The 24560-nt window shown below is 49.0% G+C and overlaps 1 protein-coding gene across 3 annotated transcripts in view; it reads right to left on the bottom strand.

The window, feature by feature from the left end:
- Nucleotides 1-24560, bottom strand: part of TATDN1 (TatD DNase domain containing 1) — a 33496-nt gene that overhangs the window by 5739 nt on the left and 3197 nt on the right. Inside the window, exons 1-8 of one of the 3 annotated variants that reach the window (XM_032979490.2) lie at nt 19255-19375; nt 12768-12833; nt 11266-11315; nt 10294-10357; nt 7499-7639; nt 4172-4214; nt 3638-3723; nt 2957-2997 (exon numbers count right to left, since the gene is read on the bottom strand). In XM_032979490.2, the coding sequence (XP_032835381.1) occupies nt 2957-2997; nt 3638-3723; nt 4172-4214; nt 7499-7639; nt 10294-10357; nt 11266-11315; nt 12768-12833; nt 19255-19291 (528 nt within the window). In that variant the 5' untranslated portion in view covers nt 19292-19375. Of the gene's footprint in view, nt 1-2956; nt 2998-3637; nt 3724-4171; nt 4215-7498; nt 7640-10293; nt 10358-11265; nt 11316-12767; nt 12834-19254; nt 19376-24560 lie in introns of those variants that run through there. The other 2 variants (XM_076055861.1, XM_032979491.2) reach the window with 2 other exon arrangements.

The raw sequence follows: 24560 nt of genomic DNA, 5'->3' as shown, positions 1-24560 counted from the left end.
TGCGGGGTACGTGGCCCAGCCAATGCAGCCTTGCCGGTCAGAGGAGCTAACCGATGGGACTTTGTCCAGATATTTCAAGGATTTGTGAGCTCCTCACACAATCCAGCCTGGTTAAACCCAGGATAGATTGTAAAGACTTGTCTTTACCCTTGACAGAGATGAGGGTGTTGGGGTGGATGTTGGGGTTTAACAAGGACAGGGTGAGAAATGAACAAGTGAGCGGATGTCTCAGGGTGGTAGAAATCACAGAGAAGATGAGAGAGAGAAAAAACTGGTGCGGTATCGTAATGTCGAGAGAGACGATGGGAAAAAGATGTCGGTCAGAAGATGGCAAGTGATGTAAGGGGAAGGAAAGAGATTAAGAGGAAGAAGGCAGATTAAGTGGTGGGGAGGGGGCATGTGATGCGATCGGACATGGTGGCCCAAGGAGCGGAAATAAAGATGACGCAAGACAGGGCAGCATGGAGAAGGTTGGCAGGGACAGCGGAACACCCCACATTAGTGGGACAAATGCGTGGAAGAAGAAGAGGAAGGTGAAGGCTTTTCTTCTTTTTCGGCCTGTTGATGCTTGCAAAATGGGTCCCAGAGAGAGAGAGTGGCGAGGACGGGAAGAGGAGAGAGGCCGGGGAGAGGGATGGGGAGAGGGACGGGGGGAGGCAGAAGGGCAGGGAGAGGTGGACGGACAGGGACGAGGAGGGGAGAGGGCCAGGGAGAGGAGCAGAGGAGAGGGATGGGGAGAGGGACGGGGAGAGGCAGAAGAGCGGGGAGTGGGGGAGAGGGACGGGGAGATGGATGAAAGGAGGGGGGGGAGGGATGGAGAGAGGGGAGAAAGGAGAGGGATGAGGAGAGCGGTGGAGAGGGGGCCACCTCCTCCTTAGAGCTCGCAGGCTCATCCGAGCCGAGCCTGGACAGCAGCAGCTCTAGCAACTGCTGGTGCTAGCACCAACAGGTGGCGGCTCGATTGTTTTAGATGGAGCTAGGGAGCCATGCCTGAGCACAGAAGCTGCGTGGCAGGGATAGGGGCAGCACAACAGTCGTCCCGCATAGAAATGACATGGGGGAGGGCCTGGCATCGACTCCCGGGCTCCTGAGTAGAGTTGCTGGCCACCCACCCGCCCATGTGCCACAGTGCCGGCTTTCATAGGTGGTGCTGCTGCTCGCTAACAGTACTTGCCCCAATAGTCTGTTATGGTTCTTTCGGTGAAGTCACGTAGGTATAAAATAAAAAAAATTAAATCACGATGTTTCGACTGCAACACAAGCAATCATCATCAGGTGGGAAAACCAGAGCAATTATTTTTTGTTCCTGTGGTTTTCCCACCTGATGATGATTGCTTGTGTTGCAATCGAAACGTCGTGATTTAATTTATTTAATTTTATACCTACGTGACTTTACCGAAGAACCAAAGAGTATGGATCCCTGCAGTCACGAAAACAACAAATATAGATTATACGGGGGATCTTTGTCGTTATTTGTGCATGGGTGCTTGAATTGGAGGCTCTGCTACTGAACCTGAAGCATGCCACTAAGAGGTGGGACCTTTACTATCAGCACCACCAAACCTAAGCACCTCCCTGGGTATTTGTGTCATCAAACTCACTGTTTGGAAGCTTACTGGTTTATCACTGCACACGAAGCTTTGGATCTTCTCGGTCATCTGCACTGGTTTGAAACATTCAGGCTGGCCTGCCTACGATCCATCCTAGATCACAGATCACTGAGATTATCTGGACACAGTCCTATCATCAGTGAGCTCCTCTGGTCGGCAAGGCTCCATTGGCTGGGTCATGTAGCCCGCATGCCCAGCCACCACATTCCCAAGCAGCTTCTGTTTGCCTGGATAGAGGGGGCTAAACGGGCATAACATGGGCTGGAGAAGAGATGAACTGATATAAAAGTAGGTTTTACCCTTTCTCACAATAAAACAGATGTTAAGATGTTAAAACACCAAACTGAAACCTTTTGCAAGGAATCATGTCTGTATTAAACACATATACTTGTGATGAACATGCAAACAAAAAAAACATGTTCTGGTAGTATATGCATTCTCTTTGAAACTGATTGGTCTACTCCAAAGACAGCTTTCTTTAGAGCTTGGTCTCAAACAGTGTTAGACCAGTAAGAAAGCTATCAATCCGTTTCAAAGACAATGCATACACATATACTACCAGAGCACGTTTGTTTTTTTAGCATTATCACCACAAGTATATGTGGTTAATGCAGATATTGTTCCTTGAAAACTTTTCAGATTGGTGTTTTAACATCTTAACACAAATGGTTTTTTTTGCCAGAAAGGGTAAAACCTATTCTTATATTTTGATACTGGCAAGGGAGGTCCCATAATGTAGATGGACTGATGTGGAACAAGAAGATGTGGAGCTGAGTGGACTTGCCAAAGAATGGCACCAGTGGTGTCAAGATAGGCGTCTATGGAGGAGGCTCATGATGGATGCTACTGGGCAGTTAGAGGCAGTCGCCCTCCAGTAGCAACGTTGGGCAGAGGAGCGACGCTCACAACAACGAGTGTAGCGTCAGATGGCTAAAATGCAGAGATTTGGCACAGTAGGAGCCGCAGGTCAACCCTCAAGTCAACCCATGGCACATGGGTCTGTCCCGTGACCTCCTGTCAGCGAGCTTTCAAGTGGCCTCGAAGTGCACCTAGCCTGACACAAGTGTCGTGGGGCGATATGAGCCACTTCGATGATTATCTATCATCATGTGTGGCCAGGTTACCTCTGAATAAAATCTAAGAGCTCAGGGGATATAAGTTGGTAAATAATACAACATGTGAGAATGTTTTTTTCCCAGAAAAAAGTGAAAATCAGAAGTTTTTCTCAAGTATATAAACTTTGAATTGATTCTACAGATCTACACTCGAGATTATGATTCATATTCATGACTTCCCTTAATTCGTGTCCCCCGATCCAGATGCGAGCGAACCCATCTGGCACTCACCACGCCACCCGTGAAGCGATCCCTGTTCCTCCTCACGATGTCTATCACACGCAGTCACGCGCACGCAACACACAGCAAAAGACAAACATCGGCCCACATCGAGCCTTTAACAGGCCTGTTGGGCAAGTGCTGTTTGCGAGTAGCACCTACGAAAGCCGGCACAAACACAACAGCCACCATTCGTTACTACATGGCGGTGGACATCACCACGATGCCTGTGCCAGCCTACGTGCACTTAGAGGCCATATAAAGTGTCGAAGTCTCGCTCGCAGGACATCAGGGGACAGACCCAGCAGGTGCCATGGGTTGACTGACTTAGATGACTGGCAGATGCACCACCTGTGCCCCTACTGTGCCGAATTGCTGTGTTTTAGCCGCCCCGTGCTCCATGAGAGCGAGTGAGTGAGCGAGTGTGTGAGTGAGTGAGTGAGGATGTGAGAGTGTCTGTGAAAGTGTCAGTGAGAGTGTGTGAGTGAGCTAGTGTGTGAGTGAGTGAGCGTGAGAGCAAGTGAATAAGTGAACATGAGCGAGTGAGTGGACAGACTTTGTAAGTTCTCTCCCCCTGGTCTCCTGAGTTTTACTGTACAACTGGCTGAGAGTTGGAGCCCGATGATGGAGGATAACAAAGCTGTGTGGAGCTGCACTTGGATGGGGCTGCACTTGGAAGGGGCTGAGTCTCACCGAGGAAGTCGCTGTGTGAGTTCCTGCAGTGCAGGAACATGGGGAGCCGAGTTTCCTCTGCCACCTCAAACTGCTTCTCAAAGAACCTACACACAGGCGGAGACGCAGGGAGACGCGGGGAGACACGGGGGCGGGGACACGGGGGAGATGCGGAGAGACGCGGTCAGACATTCGGAGACGTGGGGAGACACACGGAGACGCGGGGAGATGCAGGGGAGATAGGAGAGATAGGGGAGACGCGGGGAGACACGGGGAGATGTAGGGAGATGTAGGGAGACGCGGGGAGACATGCTGTGTGTGCTGTGTGTGCCGTGTGTACCGTGTGTTCTCTGTGTGTTCTGTGTGCTGTTTGACCCCGTGTGTCCCCGTGTGTGCTGTATGTGCTGTGTGTGTTGTGTGTTTCATGTGTGCTGTGTGTCTCCTGTGTGCTGTGTGTCCCCGTGTGTTCTGTGCGTCTCATGTGTGCTGTGTGTCTCCTGTGTGCTGTGTGTCCCCGTGTGTGCTGTGTGTCCCCGTGTGTGCTGTGTGTCTCACTTGAGCTGCGTCTCTTTGGCACAAAACTGGAGCCGGTCGTAGTCTGAAAACCAAAGAGCAGAGAATGAGAATCATAATCTGTGCTTGTACTGCAGGAGGAGGAATCCAATGAGCTATAAACCTATTTTTCACAGATGTCCAGTTCGAGGGGCACGGTGTCAGAAGAGCAAACACGCAACACACAAACACGATGGGAGTGCAAAGTATAGGAAAGGTAAACAAATTACGTATGCAGGAAACCCTTGTTAATTTGATACATATGGGGCTCTGGCCTTGCCGAATTATCCAATATTATGAATTCTGTACAATTGTACTCCCCAGTTCCTCCTGCCCCAATAAAAAAAAACATCCAAATTTGTTTTCGAACAATACATATCCAAGTAACACTTACCATCAGTAACTAGCGCTGCATGCGAAGGAGCATGTGGTAGGTCACAGAGGTTGTGGAGGGGAGCTGAATGCACTTCGTATGGACTTACTGTACTGTATATTCACTTTATCACTAAACTAGCTTTACTACCCGGCATCGCCCGAGACTTGGATTCACCACTCCCGGCCGCCTTTGTCCCCCCAGTGGCGATGTTCACACACTACACCAGTTACTCGTTTGAGGCTGAGTCGACCTAGGGGAGGCCCAGGACCGGTTAAAATAATCGTCACCGGTGGTGGCTGTGAGCGGGAATCCAACTCGGGTCACCGGGTTCGTAGCGCAGCGTAGCGCTAACCACTACACTACAATGTGTTTCGCTTCCACATGCGCGGGTCACATGACAGATTTGATGTCACAGCTCACTTGCCGTGCAAAAAATATATGCATTATTGAGCTCCCCCCCCGCCCCCCCCCAAAAAAATAAGTGTATTTTTATAATTTGTCCATAGTGTACAGTCTGGAAAGTACCCACATGGCAAATTTCAAGTTTGTTGCATGTCGGGAAGTACGCTAAACATTTTGAACAAACACACATAATCACAACTTTGCCTTTTATATATATGGAGATTATAACTTAAACACCAATTTACACAAACTTAAACTTCACGTTTTTCACTTAACAATTAATGTTTACTTAAAGACTACTTTATTTTACACTTTTAAACCACATTATTTCTATTCCTGCTTGATGTAGGTGTAGACGACACTTCTGAGTGGGTTGGCTTCCACAGAGCGCCTAAACAAGGTAAAGTTCGAAGCAACAGGTCTGCACTAACGCTCACCACGCGCGCCACCACTAGACTGCGTCATCGTTTTGGCCGTGGCGCGCGGCGTCGCTCTACGTGCATGCCGAAATTGGACCATTCGGGAACGGCAACTTGGCTCACTGCTAATTACTAATACTGGAAAAATGCCGAATGATCCCCAATTAAGAATTTTCAAGTAACGGATGAAGCTCACTGAACTGTTAGCTTTTTTTTTCAGAAGTGACCAGGCCACCACAAATTACAGTTTAACGAAGTGGCTTATCGTGTGGAAATTGATAGCAGCAAAATAATGACAAAAATTATATAAATCCATGCATCTAAATGTGGAGGGAAAAAACCGGACTACCCGGATGAAAAAATGAATGCGACCTTGGGGAAAGAGACATGCAAACTCCACACATACAGCAGCAGTCAGGGTCGGGATCGAACCCACGACCTCCTGCATACCAGGCAAGGTAGTTAACATCTCCTAGCCACCGTGGCGTCATGATTGGGATAAAACCCACGACCTTCTGCATACCTGGCGAGGTAGTTAACATCTCCTAGCCACCGTGGCGTCAGACTCGGGATCGAACCCACGACCTCCTGTATACCTGGCGAGGTAGTTAACATCTCCTAGCCACCTTGGCATCAGGATCAGGATCCCACGACATCCTGCATACAGGCGAGGTAGTTAACATCCGCTAGCCAATGTGGCATCTGGGTCGGGATCGAAGCCAAGGCCTCCTGCATACCAGGCGAGGCAGTAAACATCTATCCACCGTGGCTTCAGGGTTGAGATCAAACCCACGACCTCATGCATACGAGGTGAGGTAGTTAACATCTCTTAGCGACTGTGGCTCAATGCTGTGATGAGATACCGCACCCAGCACCTGCACACAATACTGATGCCACCGTTGCTCCATCTCGTCCTGTGGGAGGCGCTCCGTTCACAGGTGGCTGCTCCATCATCAGTTCCATCCCTCTGCCTCTCAGTGTGATCACCATCAACATGGTCTGTCCACTACAGGATGGAGATCACTGTAGTTGGGTGGGCTGGCGGGGGTCGGAGGGGGGGTGAGTGAGTGAGTGGGTGATTGAGGGGATGGGTGGGTGAGCGAGCGAGCGAGTGAGCGAGTGGGGAGTGAGGGAGCGAGTGAGTGGGTGTATGGGTAAGTGGATGGGTGGGTAAGTGAGTGGGTGAGTGAGTGAGTGGATGCATGGGTAAGTGGGTGTTTGGGTGGGTGAATGAACTGGTGAATAAGTGAGTGGGTGGGTGAGTGAGCGAGTAAATGAGTGGGTGCATGGGTGAGTGGGTGGGTGGGTAAGTGGGTGAGTAAGTGAGTGAGTGGCTAATTGAGTGAGTGAGTGGTTAAGTGGGTGAGTAAGTCAGTGGGTGGGTGAGTGAGTAAGTGGGTGAGTGAGTGGGTGGGTGAGTGAGTCGGTGGGTAAGTGATTGGTGGGTGAGCGAGCGAGTGAGTGAGTGGGTAAGTGAGTGGGTGGGTAAGTGAGTTGGTGAGTGACTGAGTGGGTGGGTGGGTAAGTAGGTGATTGATTGAGTTGGTGAGTGAGTGACTGAGTGGGTTGGTGGGTAAGTAGGTGATTGATTGAGTTGGTGAGTGAGTGACTGAGTGGATGGGTGGGTAAGTAGGTGGTTGAGTGAGTGGGCGAGTGAGCGGGTGGCTAAGTGAGTGGGTGGATAAGTGAGTGGGTGGGTGAGGGAGTGGGTGAATGAGTGAGTGAGTAAGTGGGTGAGTGAGTGGGTGAGTGAGTGGGTGAGTGGGTGGGTGAGTGGGTGGGTGAGTGGGTGGGTGGGTGGGTGAGTGGGTGGGTGGGTGAGTGGGTGGGTGGGCGAGTGCATGGGTGGGTAAGTGAGTTGGTGAGTGAGTGACTGAGTGGGTGGGTAAGTGGATGATTAAGTGAATAAGTGGATGAGTGTGTGAGTGAGTGGGTGGATGAGTGACTGAGTGAGTGGAAGGGTGGTTGGGTAAGTGAGTGAGTAAGTGGGTGAGCGAGTGAGTGAGTGGGTGAGTTGGTAAGTGAGTGGGTAAGTTGGTGAGTGAGAGAGTGAGCGAGTGAGCGAGTGAGCGAATGGGTGAGTGGGTCGGCAAGTGAGGGAGTGAGCGAGCGGGTGAGCGAGTGGCACCTCACCCAGCCCACACTCCCCGACCGCCGTCACCTTGGGGGCTCCGCTCCGTGCCAGCGCCAGGAGGCGCTCTCCGTAGGTCTCAGACTCTGCCTCGAACTCGGCGCAGCGAGTCGGGTGGCAGCCCACGGTGCAGAGGAAGCGATCTGTACCAGTGGGGCCACCGCAGAGACACACATAGAAACTCACATAGAGACCCACAGAGATCGAGACACTCACACAAACACACTCACAGAATCTCACAGACTCTGACAGAGACCGAGACACTCACACACATACTTCACAGAATCTCACAGACTCTCACAGAGACCCACAGAGACCTAGACACTGACAAGATAAAGACAAAGATCCCCCGTATAGCCTGTAACAAGCTATTGGGCAAATGCTATTAGCGAGAACTCATTGAAGACTGGCACGGCACACGAGGGGGTGGGTGGCAAGCACCACGCCCGGCCGCCTTTGTCTCCCCAGTGGCGATGAGTTTTACACACTGCACCAGGTACTCATTTGAGGCCGAGTCGACTTAGGGGAGGCCCAGGACCGGTTCAGATAATCGTCACCGTTTTTGGCCATGAGCAGGAACCGAACTCTGGTCATTAGGTTCGTACAGCCCCACACACACAGACTCACACACTGAACACTGACTCACAGACACTCGCACAGACTCACAGACTCTCATAGACACTCACAGAATCAGACTCACACACTTACAGACTAACACCCTTAACACTGACTCACAGACTCACACAGACTCACACAGACTCTCACTCACACAGACGCACAGAGACTGGCACAGACATGTAGCCTGCTGTGAGTGTGAAGCTTTGGAAGCTGCTCACAAACTCACACAAACTCATGCAGACTCAAACAAACACACACATACTCGCAGGGACACATAGAGACTCACAGACTTAACACACTCTCACACTCACATCCTTAACACTGACTCACACAGATCTGCAGACTCGTAGACTTAACACTGACTCACACAGACTCACACGGACTCACACAGAATCACATCGACTCTCACAGACTCTCAGTCTCTCAGACCTACACAGACTCACACACTTAACACTGACTCACAGGGTCACAAAAACCACACACTTAACACCGACTCACAGACTCTCATAGACTCTCACAGAACTCCCACAGACTCACACCCTTAACACAGACTCACAGAATCTCATAGACGCTCACAGACTCACACCCTTAACACACTCACAGAATCTCACAGACCCTCACAGACTCACACAGACTCACACCCTTAACATGGACTCACAGGCTCACACAGACTCACACCCTTAACACAGACTCACAGAATCTCATAGACTCTCACAGACTCACACCCTTAACACAGACTCACAGGCTCACACAGACTCAGACCCTTAACACGGACTCACATAATCTCATAGACTCTCACAGACTCACACCCTTAACACCGACTCACAGACCCTCACAGACTCACACAGAATCACAGCCTTACGCAGACTTACAGGGACTGACAGTCTCGCAGTCTGTTGTGCGCATGAAGCTTTGAAGCTGCTGCTCAGAGACTCACACAAACTCATGCAGACTTAAACAAACACACAGACTCGCAGAGACACATAGAGACTCACAAACTTAACACACTCTCACACACACACACATCCTTAACACTGACTCACACAGATCCGCACAGACTCGTAGACTTAACACTGACTCACATGGACTGACAAAGGCTCACACGGAATTACACAGACACACAGACTCACACAGACTCACACAGACTCACACACCCACACGGACTCATACGGAATCACACTGACTCGCACCGACTCTCAGTCTCTCACAGGCTCACACAGACTCGCACAGACACACAGGCTCACAGACACACAGACACAAAAAGACTCATAGACTCACATAGTAAAATCACAAACTCACACACTCACACGGACTCATATGGAATCACACTGACTCGCACCGACTCTCAGTCTCTCACAGGCTCACACAGACTCGCACAGACACACAGGCTCACAGACACGCACAGACACAAAAAGACTCATAGACTCACATAGTAAAATCACAAACTCACACACTCACACGAAGTCATATGGAATCACACTGACTCGCATCGACTCTCAGACTCTCACAGACTCACACAGACTCGCACAGACACACAGGCTCACAGACACATACAGACACAAAAAGACTCAGACTCACATAGTAAAATCACAAACTCACACACTCACACGGACTCATATGGAATCACACTGACTCGCACCGACTCTCAGTCTCTCACAGACTCACACAGACTCGCACAGACACACAGGCTCACAGAAACATACAGACACAAAAAGACTCAGACTCACATAAAGAATCACAAACTCACACACTCACACGGACTCATACGGAATCACACCGACTCGAACAGACTCTAAGTCTCTCACAGACTCGCACAGACTCACACAGACTCACCCAGACACATACAGACACAAACAGACTCAGACTCACATAGAGAATCACAAACTCACACAGACTCACAGACTTAACACAGATTCACACAGACTCATAGACTTAACACAGACTCACCCTGACCCTTACAGGCTCACACAGACTCGCAGACTCACACAGACTCAGACTCATAGCCTTAACACAGACTCACCCTGACCCTTACAGACTCACACAGACTCACAGACTCGCACAGACTCATAGACTTAACACAGACTCATAGACTCTCAGACTCGCAGAGACTCGCAGCCTGCTGTGTATACGAAGCTTTGGAAACTGCTGGGATGGTGGAAGCGGAGGGCGAGGAGTTCACCTGAGGTGTGAGCCAGCGCCAGCGCCTCCTCACTGTCGCTCAAACTGCCTCCCGTGATGATGAACTTCAACAACATCGGCAACATCGTAAACATCATAAACAACATCACCACCATCAACATCACCATCCATATTATAAACAACATCACCACGATCATCGTCACCATCATCTTCCACATCATCAACATCACCATCATCAACATCACCATCATCAACATGACCATCATCATCATCACCATCATCATCACCACCATCATCATCATCAACATCACCACCATCATCAACAAAATCATTATCACCAGCAACATCATAAACAACATCATCACCACCATCATCATCAACAACATCATCTACAATATCATCACCACGATCATCATCACCACCACCATCCACATCATCAACATCACCATCATCAACATGACCATCATCATCACTACCATCATGAACATTATCATGACCATCATGACCATTACTATCCACATCATCATGATCACCACCATCATCATCATAAACAACATCGCCATCATCATCACCAGCATCATCAACATCACCATTATCACTATCACCACCATCATCATCACCACCACCACCATCATCAACACCATCCACATCAACAATACCATCAACAACATAACCACCACCATCCACAGCATTGCCAGCACCACCATCATCAACATAACCATCATCATCAACATCACTAACATCATCATCATCACCACTACCATCATCAACCCCATCCACATCAACATTACCATCACCATCCACAGCATTGCCAGCACCCATCATCATCATTACCATCACCGCCACCATCATCATAACCACAACCATCACCATAACCACCATCACCACCACGATCACTACCACCACCATCATCACCAACACCACCACCATCACAACTACCACTATCACCATCACTACCATCATTACCATCACCACCACCATCACCACCACCACCATCACCACCAGTACGAACCTTCTCAACGCCTGCATCCACCGCTCTGCGGATGACATCGTCAAAGTCGTCTATCGGGAGAGACAATGGGGAGAGCGGTCCTCACTCAAATACTCACTAAATTACCTCTACTTACCTACTCACACTCCCTCACCCACTCACTCACCCACACGCTCACTCACCTACTCACTCACCTATTCACACACGCACTCACTCACCTATTCACTCACCCACTCACTCACCTATTCACACACGCACTCACCCACTCACATTCATTCGCTCACCCACTCACATTCATTCGCTCACCCATTAACCTACACACTCACTCACCTACTCACCCACTCACTCACCCACTCACCGACTCACTCACATTCACTCACCCACTCTTTCACATTCATTTGCTCACCACTCACCCACTCACCTACTCACTCACATTCACTTATCCACTCACCTAATCGCTAACCACCTGCTCACTCACCCAACCACTCAATCACCTACTCACATTCACCTCTGAGTGATCCCCTGAGCGGTACATCTGTGTGAGAGATACCTCTGAGAGTGGTACCTCTGAGAGTGGTACCTCTGAGTGTGAGAGATACCTCTGAGTGTGAGCGATACCTCTGAGTGAGAGTGGTACCTCTGAGTTAGAGTGATACCTCTCTGTAAAAGAGAGATACCTCTGAGTGAGAGTGGTACCTCTGAGAGTGGTACCTCTGAGTGAGAGAGATACCTCTGAGTGAGAGAGATACCTCTGAGTGAGAGAGATACCTCGGTGTGAGAGATACCTCTGAGTGAGAGTGGTACCTCTGAGTGAGAGAGATACCTCTGAGTGAGAGTGGTACCTCTGAGTTAGAGTGATACCTCTGAGTGAGAGATACCTCTGAGTGAGAGTGGTACCTCTGAGTGAGAGTGGTACCTCTGAGTGAGAGTGATACCTCTGTGTGAGAGTGATACCTCTGAGAGTGGTACCTCTGAGTGGTACCTCTGCGTGAGAGTGGTACCTCTCAGTGAGAGAGATACCTCTGAGTGAGAGTGGTACCTCTGAGTGAGAGTGATACCTCTGAGTGAGAGTGGTACCTCTGAGTGAGAGTGGTACCTCTGAGTGAGAGAGATACCTCTGAGTGAGGGTGATACCTCTGAGTGAGAGTGATACCTCTGAGTGAGAGTGGTACCTCTGAGTGAGAGGGGTACCTCTGTGTGAGAGTGATACCTCTGAGTGAGAGTGGTACCTCTGAGTGGTACCTCTGAGTGAGAGTGGTACCTCTGAGTGAGAGAGATACCTCTGAGTGAGAGTGATACCTCTGAGTGAGAGAGATACCTCTGAGTGAGAGTGGTACCTCTGAGTGAGATAGATACCTCTGAGTGAGAGTGATACCTCTGAGTGAGAGAGATACCTCTGAGTGAGAGAGATACCTCTGAGTGAGAGAGATACCTCTGAGTGAGAGTGATACCTCTGAGTGAGAGAGATACATCCGAGTGAGAGTGATACCTCTGAGTGGTACCTCTGAGTGAGAGTGATATACCTTTGTGTTTCTGCTGGCCTTTGTAGATGCCTCTGAACATGGGGTCTGTTAGGTTCACCCCAATATCTGAGCGAGAGAGACACAAAGACACCCATACGGATATGTACACACACATCAACAAAAACGACCATTCACCACTCAGTGGCGGTGACGTCACCACGGCGCTTGTGCCATCCAAGTTGCACTTTCAGATACAAAGACAATGATCCCCCATATAGCCAGTAACAGATTGTTGGGGAAAGTGCTGTTTATGAAGGCCGGCACGGCACACGAGGGGGTGGGTGGCCAGTACCACGCCCGGCCGCCTTTATCTCCCCAGTGGTGATGTCTACACACCGCACCAGGTAACTCATTTGAGGCTGAGTCGACCTAGGGGAGACCCAGGGCCGGTTTAAATAATCGTCACTGGTGTTGGCCGTGAGCGGGAATCGAACTCGGGTCGCCGGGTTCATAGCGCAGCGTAGCGCTGACCGCTGTGCTACAGCACACACACAAATACAAAGATCCCCCCGTTTAGCCTGTAACAGACTGTAGGGGCAAGTGCTGTTAGTAGCAAGTAGTAGCAGCGCCTATGCAGGCTGGCACTGTGGCACACACAGAGGGGGTGGGAGTTCAGCACTCACCACGCCTCTCGTATAAGCTGTTCATTATTTAGACATATTTAGTGACTTGCTTAACTCTGTTCTCTATGTTGCACATCTATCTGTTGTTGTGTATTGTCAGTCACTGTTGTAACTTGGATGACCCCGTGCCCATAACTGGATATCTGTGAAAGAGCTTTATAGCTCATATTCTCTGGGTCTTTGGGTAAAGTCACGTAGATAGGTAAAAAAAAACCTATCTACGTGACTACCGAAAGACCCAAAAAATATGAATTCCTGCAGTCACGAAAGCTTTAAGTCAAGATTTAGCTTTATAGCTCGTCGCATTCCTCCTTCTGCAGTCTAAACATTACCCATAATAGAGGTGTTTGTGGGTTCGAGATTGCATAAGTATACATGTCATTAAACTCGCCACTACCACCCCAACACAGCCAATCAGTGAGGGGTTTGTCACGTAACACAGCACGTGGCCAATTTAGTGACTAGTTCAGCACTAAACCGGTTGTTGTGTGTTGGAGAGTTAACCCCACAGGAACATTTACACAATCCGAGTAGCTGGTGATCACAACAACCGCAACAAGCAGCATCATTGGAGTATGAAAAATAAAAATAGGATTTACCCTTTCCAGCAATAAAACACCAGATACTTTTTGCAAGGAATCAAAGACTGCATTAACCACACGTATTTGTGAACATACAAACATGCTTCGATAATATATGGGCATTGTCTTTGAAACTGATTGGCCTACATCAGAAACAGCAGCCTTCTTCATGGCCTAGTCTATCAGTGTCAAAATTCGAACAGTACCAAGACAATGCACGTATCAGATCACTTATAACTCGGGTGAGCAGCATCATCAGAGTTGTGGAGAAATCCTCCCTTTCGTGTATTTGGCCTTAGACGGGCTGATGTCGTCACTTAAGAGTCCAGGGTGCAAAGACCAAAGGCAAGGGTCAATGTATGTGTAGCGACATGGAATGGGTCACTAGGTAGCATAGCGCTAAATGCCGTCAGAGAAAGGGGATCTGCAGTTGCAGCAGCCCTGTCTGACAGCAGGTCACGTGATACGCCAGAGAGAAGGATGTAGGGGAAAGGTTACAGTGGGGGCACGTGAGGGAAGTCCGGAAACCCACTAGTAGGTTCTAGACGGGGGCGTGGCTGGGGCGGAGCGAGGCCACGCTGGAAGGCTAAAAGGGGACCCCGAGCGAAGGTTCGGGGCTGTCGCCTGGAGTGGGATCCCATCGTGATGCTGGAGTCTTTGTCGCCGTCTACATCATCACCTTCTCGGCGTCGCCAGTCAGGGAGTCTGCCAGCTGTCCTGACTGGGAGCTGTAGTTACCTCTTGTGAACTGTGAAGGCTGTTAATAAATAGAGTTCCTCCTACTCCTAGTGTCTCTGAGTCAGTCACCGCATATGGATACACATTACAATAGATACCCATTACCGGTTGGGTTATTCACAGGGTAATCAACATACACAGTGTGCATGCATGGTCTAAATGTTGCGATTCTGATGCCCGGCCACCTTTAACTCTCCCTATAGTGACTTAAAGCTTTTGTGACTGCAGGAATTCATATTCTTTGGATCTTTCGGTAAAGTCACATAGATAGGTTCAGAGAAAATTAAAAATAACAAAAAAACTACATTTCGATCGCAACACAAGCATTCGTCATCAGGAAGAGGGGCTTAGCTTCTAAATGCAAACTGTTTATAAAGGTTTGAAATGAGCATAGCCCAAATGTCAGCAGCCAATGGTAATGTAAGTGGTGGGCAGCGACCACGACGATGGTGGGTTTTCCCACCAATTAAAGGGCTGTCCAGTAAAAATGAGCATAATAATGTTAGACCGTTGAGCAGCCTCCACGGCGGGCGCCTGAGGTGGCTATGTTAATGTGAGAGATTAGAATGTTAATGGGAGATCGGAGAGAAAAAACCTCGAGCTCGGTGAACTCGGTGGCTGTTAGGGTGAGAAAAACCTGACTCCCACCATCCTTCCTAGAATAATTCCCTCATCAACACTCTACACCATAGAGCTCGATGTACTTCCGACCATCATCACCTAGCCAGTGACCTGGAACACGTACACCGAGCTCTCAAGATATTCAGACTACACAATCCATAAAGCTATCACCCCAACCGTTGGGAAAAAAACGTCTGAGGACCCAATCAAAACCATCACCTTGCCATACATAGCAGGGGTCACCTAAAATATTTCCAAAATCATGAGCCAACACAAGATCCAGGTTTGATTTAACACAGTACATAAAATTCGTGATCTGATCCCATCTGTGAAGGATTTGATCCCTGACATGCAATACCCTGGCGTCTACAAACTAGGCTGTGTCTGCGGCAGTAGTTACATTGGGGAAACTAAGCGACATGTCTCAGACCGTGTTCGTCAACATAAGGCAGATCCGAAACACCAATACCTCGGCCGTGGCAGATCATTGTTTTAATGCGGTGGGCTCGCACGAAATTGATTTCTCTAAGACGAAAGTACTTTGCAAACTCACTGGCTATCAACAAAGTTTCGTTCATGAAGCCATCCAAATATCGATTTCAATCAAAAAGATGGGTATAAACTGAGCAATAATTGGAAGGTCATTATCAACCAGTTTAAGTCATAACTGGCTTGTGATGTTCCCATCCTACCACCTTCCGATATTATTTGGTATTTTCGGCTCTCTGATTTTACATTAACAGGTTAAATTTCTCACTCTAACACAGCCACCTCGCTCACCGAGCTCGAGGTTTTTGTTTTGCGATCTTCCATTAACATGCTAACCTCTCACATTAACATAGCCACCTCAGGGCGCCCGCCGTGGAGGCCGCTCAACAATCTATCATGCTAATTTTTACTGGGCAGCCCTTTGATTGGTAGGAAAACCCACCACCGTCGTGGTCGCTGCCCACCACTTACATCAACCTTGGTTGCTGATATTTGGGCTACGCCCATTTCAAACCTTTATAAAGTTTGCCTTTAGAAGCTAACCCCCTCTTCCTGATGACAAACGCTTGTGTTGCGATCGAAACGTCGTAGTTTTTTTTTATTTTCTCTGAACATATCTACGTGACATTACCGAAAGACCCAAAAAATATCTCCCTATAGTGGCGATGTTTACTACACACTACCACTACGCCACATTAAGCAGTCACCTTTGCTCACCGGTTTCTGCCACGCACTCAAAGCTCACTTATTGATGATCCCTAGCTCACCCCACGACCCCCCACACACTCCACCTCATAAGCATCACCACCGTTACTGTTCCCTCTTCATATTCTCATTACACGGCTACCACTCATCAACCCCAGTCATTCAATCCATTCATCATTTACTGTCATCGATCTCGCTTTCACCGAATGCACGCATCATCACCACACAGATTCGCCTCCAATTGCTTCCTCTCATCTATTTCATTCACCTCATCTTCACCATTACATGAATGTTGTGTGCCCTTGTTAATTCTGCGTAAAGTACCTTGGAGAAGGTGCTATAGAAATTATTGTAAGATAAGCCAACTCATTTGAGCAGGGCCGGATCAAGGTTCGTGTCGGCTCGACGCACTTCTGTTTCGGCAGGCCTATCAGTGATGACTTTCCAGCAGTTGGCACTGCAGCTGTCCATGTCACCACTACCGCCACAGTCACCTCCGCCCAGATATGCTCAAAGCCCAAACATCCGACAAGCCGATCGGCCAGTGGCTCTCCCGAATGTTTACACCGCTTTAAGGATGTATATCTGGCCATTGTAGTCGGTCTGCCCCGTCCCCTCTCCGGTCGAGGTGGGAGGTGCAGGGCCCACTCAAGACAATACAAATAATGGTTAGTTTAACACGTAGGCTTTCGCGACCAATATCATCCATGATAGACATTTTTTGGGTTAGATCGCGTAAATATATAAAAGTGTCGTTAAAACCCGCCACCATGTGACAACCCTTACCAGTTGGCTGTGTCGGGTGGTGGCGGGTTTTAACGACACTTTCATATATTTACACGATCTAACCCCAAAAACCTATGGAAAAATAACGAAGCTTCGAGAGGATGGTACGTGACTCTGCATTGCATTGTGTCGTCCTCTAGAGAAGTGTTGGGGGAGCGACCTGACCACGGCTGCAATGGCGATCAAGAGACTCAGCCTCCACGTCACAACACCAGAGCTGAAATCCTCGGTCAAGAAGATTGCCCCGAATCTACATTTGGGGCCCGCTTCGTACTCTCGTCCAATCTCCGATCACCATTTTCCTGCTCTTAAACAACAATACACCCCTTGGCTACCTGCAGCCAGCTATGCAGAATGGTTTCCGATGTTCCCATATGCTACAGAGTGCACAATTATCCAGCGCGGTGTGATTCATCACAGGTGAGTTCGCACCGCCAACAACATCTTGGGGAACAAGTTGTGAAGGTGGAGCATTTTTTTCCAAAGCCGATAGAAAAAAAACCCGTCTCCGATAAACCACAGGACGACACTGTCTTCCATTGGACTTATCCCTGTTGAGAATGAGATTGTGCGAAAAACGCCATTTGAAGATGCTATTCGAAAACTTTTCAATTAAGAAAATCTCGAAAAGTTCATCTCCGGTGTTAATTTCTCTCACACCTTATGAAAAAAAAGAATGATTAGCATGACTCAGCCTTTTTCTATATACGCTGTTCCTATCCTTGCTATATACATGTTTATTCAACAAGATATCTTGGTTACATTTTTTTTTATAACTCAAACTAAAAAAACAGGGGTCAAAATTAGTTTTCATTGCCACTTTAATTTTCGTCGGCCCTAGGCACAGTGCCTACGACTGTGGCCTATTGGATAATACAGCCCTGGTGGGTGAGTGGATGAATGAAGAGTGGGTGGCTGGGTAAGTGGGTGGCTGGGTGAGTGAATGAGTGGCTGGCGGGGTGAGTGGGTGAATAAGTGGGTGGCTGGGTGAGTGGGTGGCTGGGTGAGTGGATAAATGAGTGGGTGGCGGAGTGGGTGGCTGGGCGAGTGGGTGGCTGAGTGGATGAAGAGTGGGTGGCTGGGTGAGTGGGTGGCTGGGTGAGTGGGTGGCTGGGTGAGTGGGTGAATAAGTGGGTGGCTGGGTGAGTAGGTGATTGAGTGGGTGGCTGGGTGAGTGGGTGGCTGGGTGAGTGGATGGGTGAATACGTGGGTGGCTGGGTGAGTAGATGAGTGGGTGGATGAATGAGTGGGTGGCTGGGTGAGTGGGTGAATAAGTGGTTGGGTGGCTGGGTGAGTGGAAGAGTGAGTGGGTGGCTGGGTGAGTGGCTGGGTGAGTGGGTGGGTGAATGGGTGGATGTCTTCTATACTTTAGGCTGCTATATATTTCCACACGATAAACTACTTCACTATCATTTGTAACAGCCAGGCAGCTTCTGAAGAGCCACATAGCACAGTGGGCCTTAACTTTTAAGAGAAAAAAGTTATATTTGTAAATATTGAAAGTCGTGTTTACCTTGCCTATACTGTTACACTCCCATCGTGTTACTGGGTATTGTTTGTTGCAGTAACGTTCTGACCCCGTGCCCCACACTGGATATCTATGATTAAAGAGCTTCATAGCTCATAGGATTACGCCTCCTGCAGTATAAACATTCTGATTCTGTAACCGTGACAACAGGATCGGGCATGGAAGGAGGAGGCGGTGCAGCATGTCTCCTTCGTGGGGTTCGAGGCAATGAATCCCGGCCACGGCACTAGGCGAGACCGAGGCTTCACGCTAGCCCCGGGGAACTCGACTAGGCCTTGCCCCCGGTGTTTCCGTCTTCTACGGAGCTACAGGGCGCGATCGGCGAGGCCGGGCGGGGCGAGGCGGGGGTCGTCTCATCGCGGCCCTCAGACACGGAGGGGAGAGGGACGAGGATAAGGAATGGCGTCTTCTCTCACCCACGAATCTCAGCGCCGCGCTGCGAATGGCCGCCATTGCGAGAACGGAAGCCTCGCCACACTTCCACTCGCGTGACGTAATTCCGAGCTGAAGGAACGCCCGGTGACATGACGTCACATCCCTCCCTCCCCCCCCCGCCACCTCCAGATCGGACGTCACTCGGGTGGTAAACCCACCCAACCTCCGACGTGAAACGTCATCTTACAGCCAAGCGTGACGTCATATGTGGTGTGAATTGATCAGATTCGCATTTAAATTACAATCGATTAATCGAATATGTCTATTTGGTTGGTGCAGATTTTAGGGAAAGGCATTGCCAGCTGATCGTTGCTGTGGTTGTATCGATTCCACTCCAAGTCTTCTGTAGAGATACTGTGGCCACTTTACGTGAAAGCGCATGCTTGATTTTAAATATGCTAATTATTTAACTAGCTTACTGTGCTGGGAATTGATTTCTCACTGGAAAGGTGAGATAGAGTCACTCATCTGTACTGATTAGGATGAACCAAGAGTCACTCACCTGTACTGAATGAGATGGACACCGTCACTCACCTGTACTGAATGAGATGCACACAGTCACTCACCTGTACTGATTGAGATGCACACAGTCACTCACCTGTACTGATTGAGATGCACACAGAGTCACTCACCTGTACTGAATGAGATGGACACCGTCACTCACCTGTACCTATTGGGATGGACCAAGAGTCACTCACCTGTACTGATTGAGATGGACACAGAGTCACTCACCTGTACTGATTGGGATGGACCAAGAGTCACTCACCTGTACTGATTGAGATGCACACAGAGTCACTCACTTGTTCTGATTGGGATGGACCAAGAGTCACTCACCTGTACTGATTGAGATGCACACAGAGTCACTCACCTGTACTGATTGAGATGCACACAGAGTCACTCACCTGTACTGATTGAGATGCACACAGAGTCACTCACCTGTACTGATTGGGATGGACCAAGAGTCACTCACCTGTACTGATTGAGATGCACACAGAGTCACTCACCTGTACTGATTGAGATGCACACAGTCACTCACCTGTACTGATTGAGATGCACACAGAGTCACTCACCTGTACTGATTGAGATGCACACATAGTCACTCACCTGTACTGATTGAGATGCACACAGTCACTCACCTGTTCTGATTGAGATGCACACAGAGTCACTCACCTGTACTGATTGGGATGGACCAAGAGTCACTCACCTGTACTGATTGAGATGCACACAGTTACTCACCTGTGTAATGACCCTAGGACAACTTCTTGTGTCCGTTATTATTTATTAAGGCACGTCGCGCAGATAACGTGGTCTCGTATCCTACAAATACTTGGGCTAGGATTAACATACAGATACTTGGGTTAGGGGGCCGTCCATAAATGACGTCACGCACCTAGGGGGGGGGGGGGAGGGGGGTCAGACATTTGTGACGATATGTGACGAGGGGGGAAGGGGCGGTTTGAGAAATGTGACGTCACATCAAAATGCACAACTTTAAATAAATATTAATTCAATAGAATTGTTATAACAACACTTATTGATGATTTTTCATTATTAACTATTTGATTATTTAAATTAAATAAGGTCACCTTTTATTTATTCCATGAAGGAGCATTTTGCTTCTCCATGGGAGAATGGAGAAGCATTCTCCATGGGAGAATGGAGAAGCATACATTTTGTCAATTTTTTGAATGATTGTTATTAAACATTTTGATTCTAATGATTCTACCAGGGCTTTTCATTCTGTGAAATCAATATGTGATTGTTATAATTGTACTCTCCATTTTGGTTCGTTCTACTATAAAGTTTAAAGTTTTTTTTCATAGTTATAACTACTTTTAATATTTTATAATTATAAGAGAATTTCAATAGACGTTGAATATTTTCAAGTGAATTTTATACTAAATTTCAGCTTTCCAACGCCTCCTTTTTAATACATGTTTTCTCCCACATCAGAGTGCAGCGCCACATTAAATACGCACTACAATGACAATAGTTTAAAGTGATATGAAGCATGTTTTATTTTCAAAATGGAAATAGGGTTTGGGGGGGGGGGCAGAGCTTTGTGACGTCATATTTGAGGGGGGTCTAAGTTTTTGTGACGCCGTATGATGAGGGGGGTTCAAAATCGGCAAAAATGGCGTGATGTCATTTATGGACGGCCCCTAGGATAACAACAGATACTTGGGCTAGGATAACAACAGATACTTGGGCTAGGATAACAACAGATACTTGGGCTAGGATAACAACAGATACTTGGGCTAGGATAACAACAGATACTTGGGCTAGGATAGCAACAGATACTTGGGCTAGGATAGCAACAGATATTTGGGCTAGGATAGCAACAGATACTTGGGCTAGGATAACAACAGATACTTGGGCTAGGATAGCAACAGATACTTGGGCTAGGATAACAACAGATACTTGGGCTAGGATAACAACAGATACTTTGGCTCGGATAACAACAGATACTTGGGCTAGGATAACAACAGATACTTGGGCTAAGATAACAACAGATACTTGGGCTAGGATAACAACAGATACTTTGGCTAGGATAACAACAGATACTTGGGCTAGGATAACAACAGACACTTGGGCTAGGATAACAAGAGATACTTGGGCTAGGATAACAACAGATACTTGGGTTAGGATAACAACAGATACTTGGGCTGGGATAACAACAGATACTTGGGCTAGGATAACAGATACTTGGGCTAGGATAACAACAGATACTTGGGCTAGGATAACAACAGATACTTGGGCTAGGATAACACGCTCGGCTAGGACAGCACCCAAGTAGCGACAACGCGAAGACAGCGACAATGCAGAGACAGTGTGGTGGCACAGCAGCGAAGCCGTCATGCCGACTCTGTAGCCGCGACGCCGCCACCTCCGAGCGACGGGGCCTACGCTGCTCTTCCCTCACCACCCCCCATATGAACACACACACACCTTCACATAGAGCCCCGAGGGGAGGTCATCTGGCCGACAGGTTTTCGCCCGGAAGCCCTCTCATGGGACCTAACTTCACGGTTTCCTGCGACCAGGGAATTGGGCGACCTCCCCCGAGGCTAACTCGCACCGCGGCGCCGTGACTTGGGTTGTAATCACGTGGTCACGACGGGGCTGCTGAGCCACCGCGGATAGAAAAACAGGGTCGGTCCTCTGATTGGTAGGCCAGATGCGCTTGTATAGAAGGTGAAAAGCGGACGTCTGAGAGAGCACCGGTCCGGGGGGAGTTGGAGGGAAATCCGAGCCACCTGATTGGATGGGAGGCCAGCGGATCAGCGCCGATTTATCTTTGATGTAGAGGACAATAAAAAGGGTAGAGAAGGTTGGGAGAGTGAGTTCGTGTTCTACTCAAGCCAGCGCTCGGGGCGGTCGACTTCCCAGCCACTCGAACGTCCGTGTGACGAGTCGAAGTGCAGCGAGGATCCGACCCAGGAGCTCCGTACGAGTCGAACCGTGAGTACCCGAGAGTGATATATTGAGGCCATTGTGAGATTGTCTTAGGAGAATGATTTGAAAGAGGCGATACAGATCGGATCTTGGACCATCAGGAGATAGATTAGACCTGCCCTGCTGACTCAAACTGACTCGGGTAATTTAACCTCGGACTCGCTGAGAATAAACTGTTGGTGATCAATAAACCTTGTCGTGTGGTTTCTGCGAGGGTGGAACGGATGCATGTTGGTGTGCGTCGTTGTACCCTGTGTTTGTGCGTGAGTGTGTATGTACCCACGTGTTTGCGCTCGCCCATGCGTGTAGCTCGTGGTTAGCGTGTGCGTGTGGTGAGCGGTGGTGGACTCGTACAGGGGCACGTGAGATTACCCATACGCCCTTGTGTTTAACGTGTGCGTGAGGCAAACGGGTGGCGTACACGCGAGATTATTCGTGCGGCCTTTTGTTTAGCGCGTGCGTGGGGTGAATGGGCGGCCTTACCTGTGAGATTGTTCATACAGACCTTTAAATAAATCTCCGAGACAACCCCCCCAATCGGCTGTGCATGTGCGAGTGACGTCCCTGCCCTCTGACCCCCGACCCCCGACCCCCGACCCCGCGTCCCGCGTGCGCGATTGGTGCGTTGGCACGGGAGAGGAGCGACGTCGGATTTTGAGTGAGTAGGTGTGAGTGAGTTTGCGCGGAGATTATGTGAATTGATCCCAGGTGGCTAAGCGCCAGCCACGAATCATGCCTCGAGGGGCCGTAGCGAAGGGGGGGGGGGGGAGTCGGTGAGCAGTAACCCTACCCAGGACACGGAAGAAGGGAGCAGTGGATCCCACCTGAGCGAGGAGCCGGGGGTCAGCCTCCCCAACAACAGCGGCGGCCCGAAGACAACGACGGAGAGGAGACAGTCCGTCCCGATCACACGGCAGCCCTGAGCTGCCTCGCCCGCCGCCTTATATTCCCACGGCCATGCCCCCCTTCTCAATTTTCCTCGGCCAATCCAGAACTTCCCCGATGGTTCCCTGCCTGTAATTATCCCTCATGACCACTTGGCCACACACTGTCCCTGCACCAGCACTGTCTCCACACACGCAGTCTATCTCTCTCCACACTGTCCCTACATCTGCACTGATTGACAGGGACACAGAGTCACTAATCTGTACTGAATGAGATGCACACAGTCACTCACCTGTACTGATTGAGATGCACACAGAGTCACTCACCTGTACTGATTGAGATGCACACAGAGTCACTCACCTGTACTTATCGAGATGCACACAGAGTCACTCACCTGCACTGATTGAGATGCACACAGAGTCACTCACCTGTACTTATCGAGATGCACACAGAGTCACTCACCTGCACTGATTGAGATGCAAACATTCACCTGTACTGATAGAGTTGGACAGAATCACTCACCTGCACTGACTGAGATGACACAGATTCACTCACCTGTACTGATTGAGATGCACACAGAGTCACTCACCTGTACTCATCGAGATGCACACAGAGTCACTCACCTGCACTGATTGAGATGCAAACATTCACCTGTACTGATAGAGTTGGACAGAATCACTCACCTGCACTGACTGAGATGACACAGATTCACTCACCTGTACTGAATGAGATGGACACAGAGTCACTCACCTGTACTGATTGAGATGCACACAGAGTCACTCACCTGTACTTATCGAGATGCACACAGAGTCACTCACCTGCACTGATTGAGATGCAAACATTCACCTGTACTGATAGAGTTGGACAGAATCACTCACCTGCACTGACTGAGATGACACAGATTCACTTACCTGTACTGAATGAGATGGACACAGATTCATTCACT

Source organism: Petromyzon marinus, chromosome 73 (assembly GCF_048934315.1).
Source record: "Petromyzon marinus isolate PM22_M1 ecotype Great Lakes invasive population chromosome 73, UKy_Petmar_22M1.pri1.0, whole genome shotgun sequence".
Lineage (NCBI taxonomy): Eukaryota > Metazoa > Chordata > Hyperoartia > Petromyzontiformes > Petromyzontidae > Petromyzon > Petromyzon marinus.
Note: the sequence above shows the minus strand (reverse complement) of the source record. Positions and strands in the feature narration are given on the sequence as shown.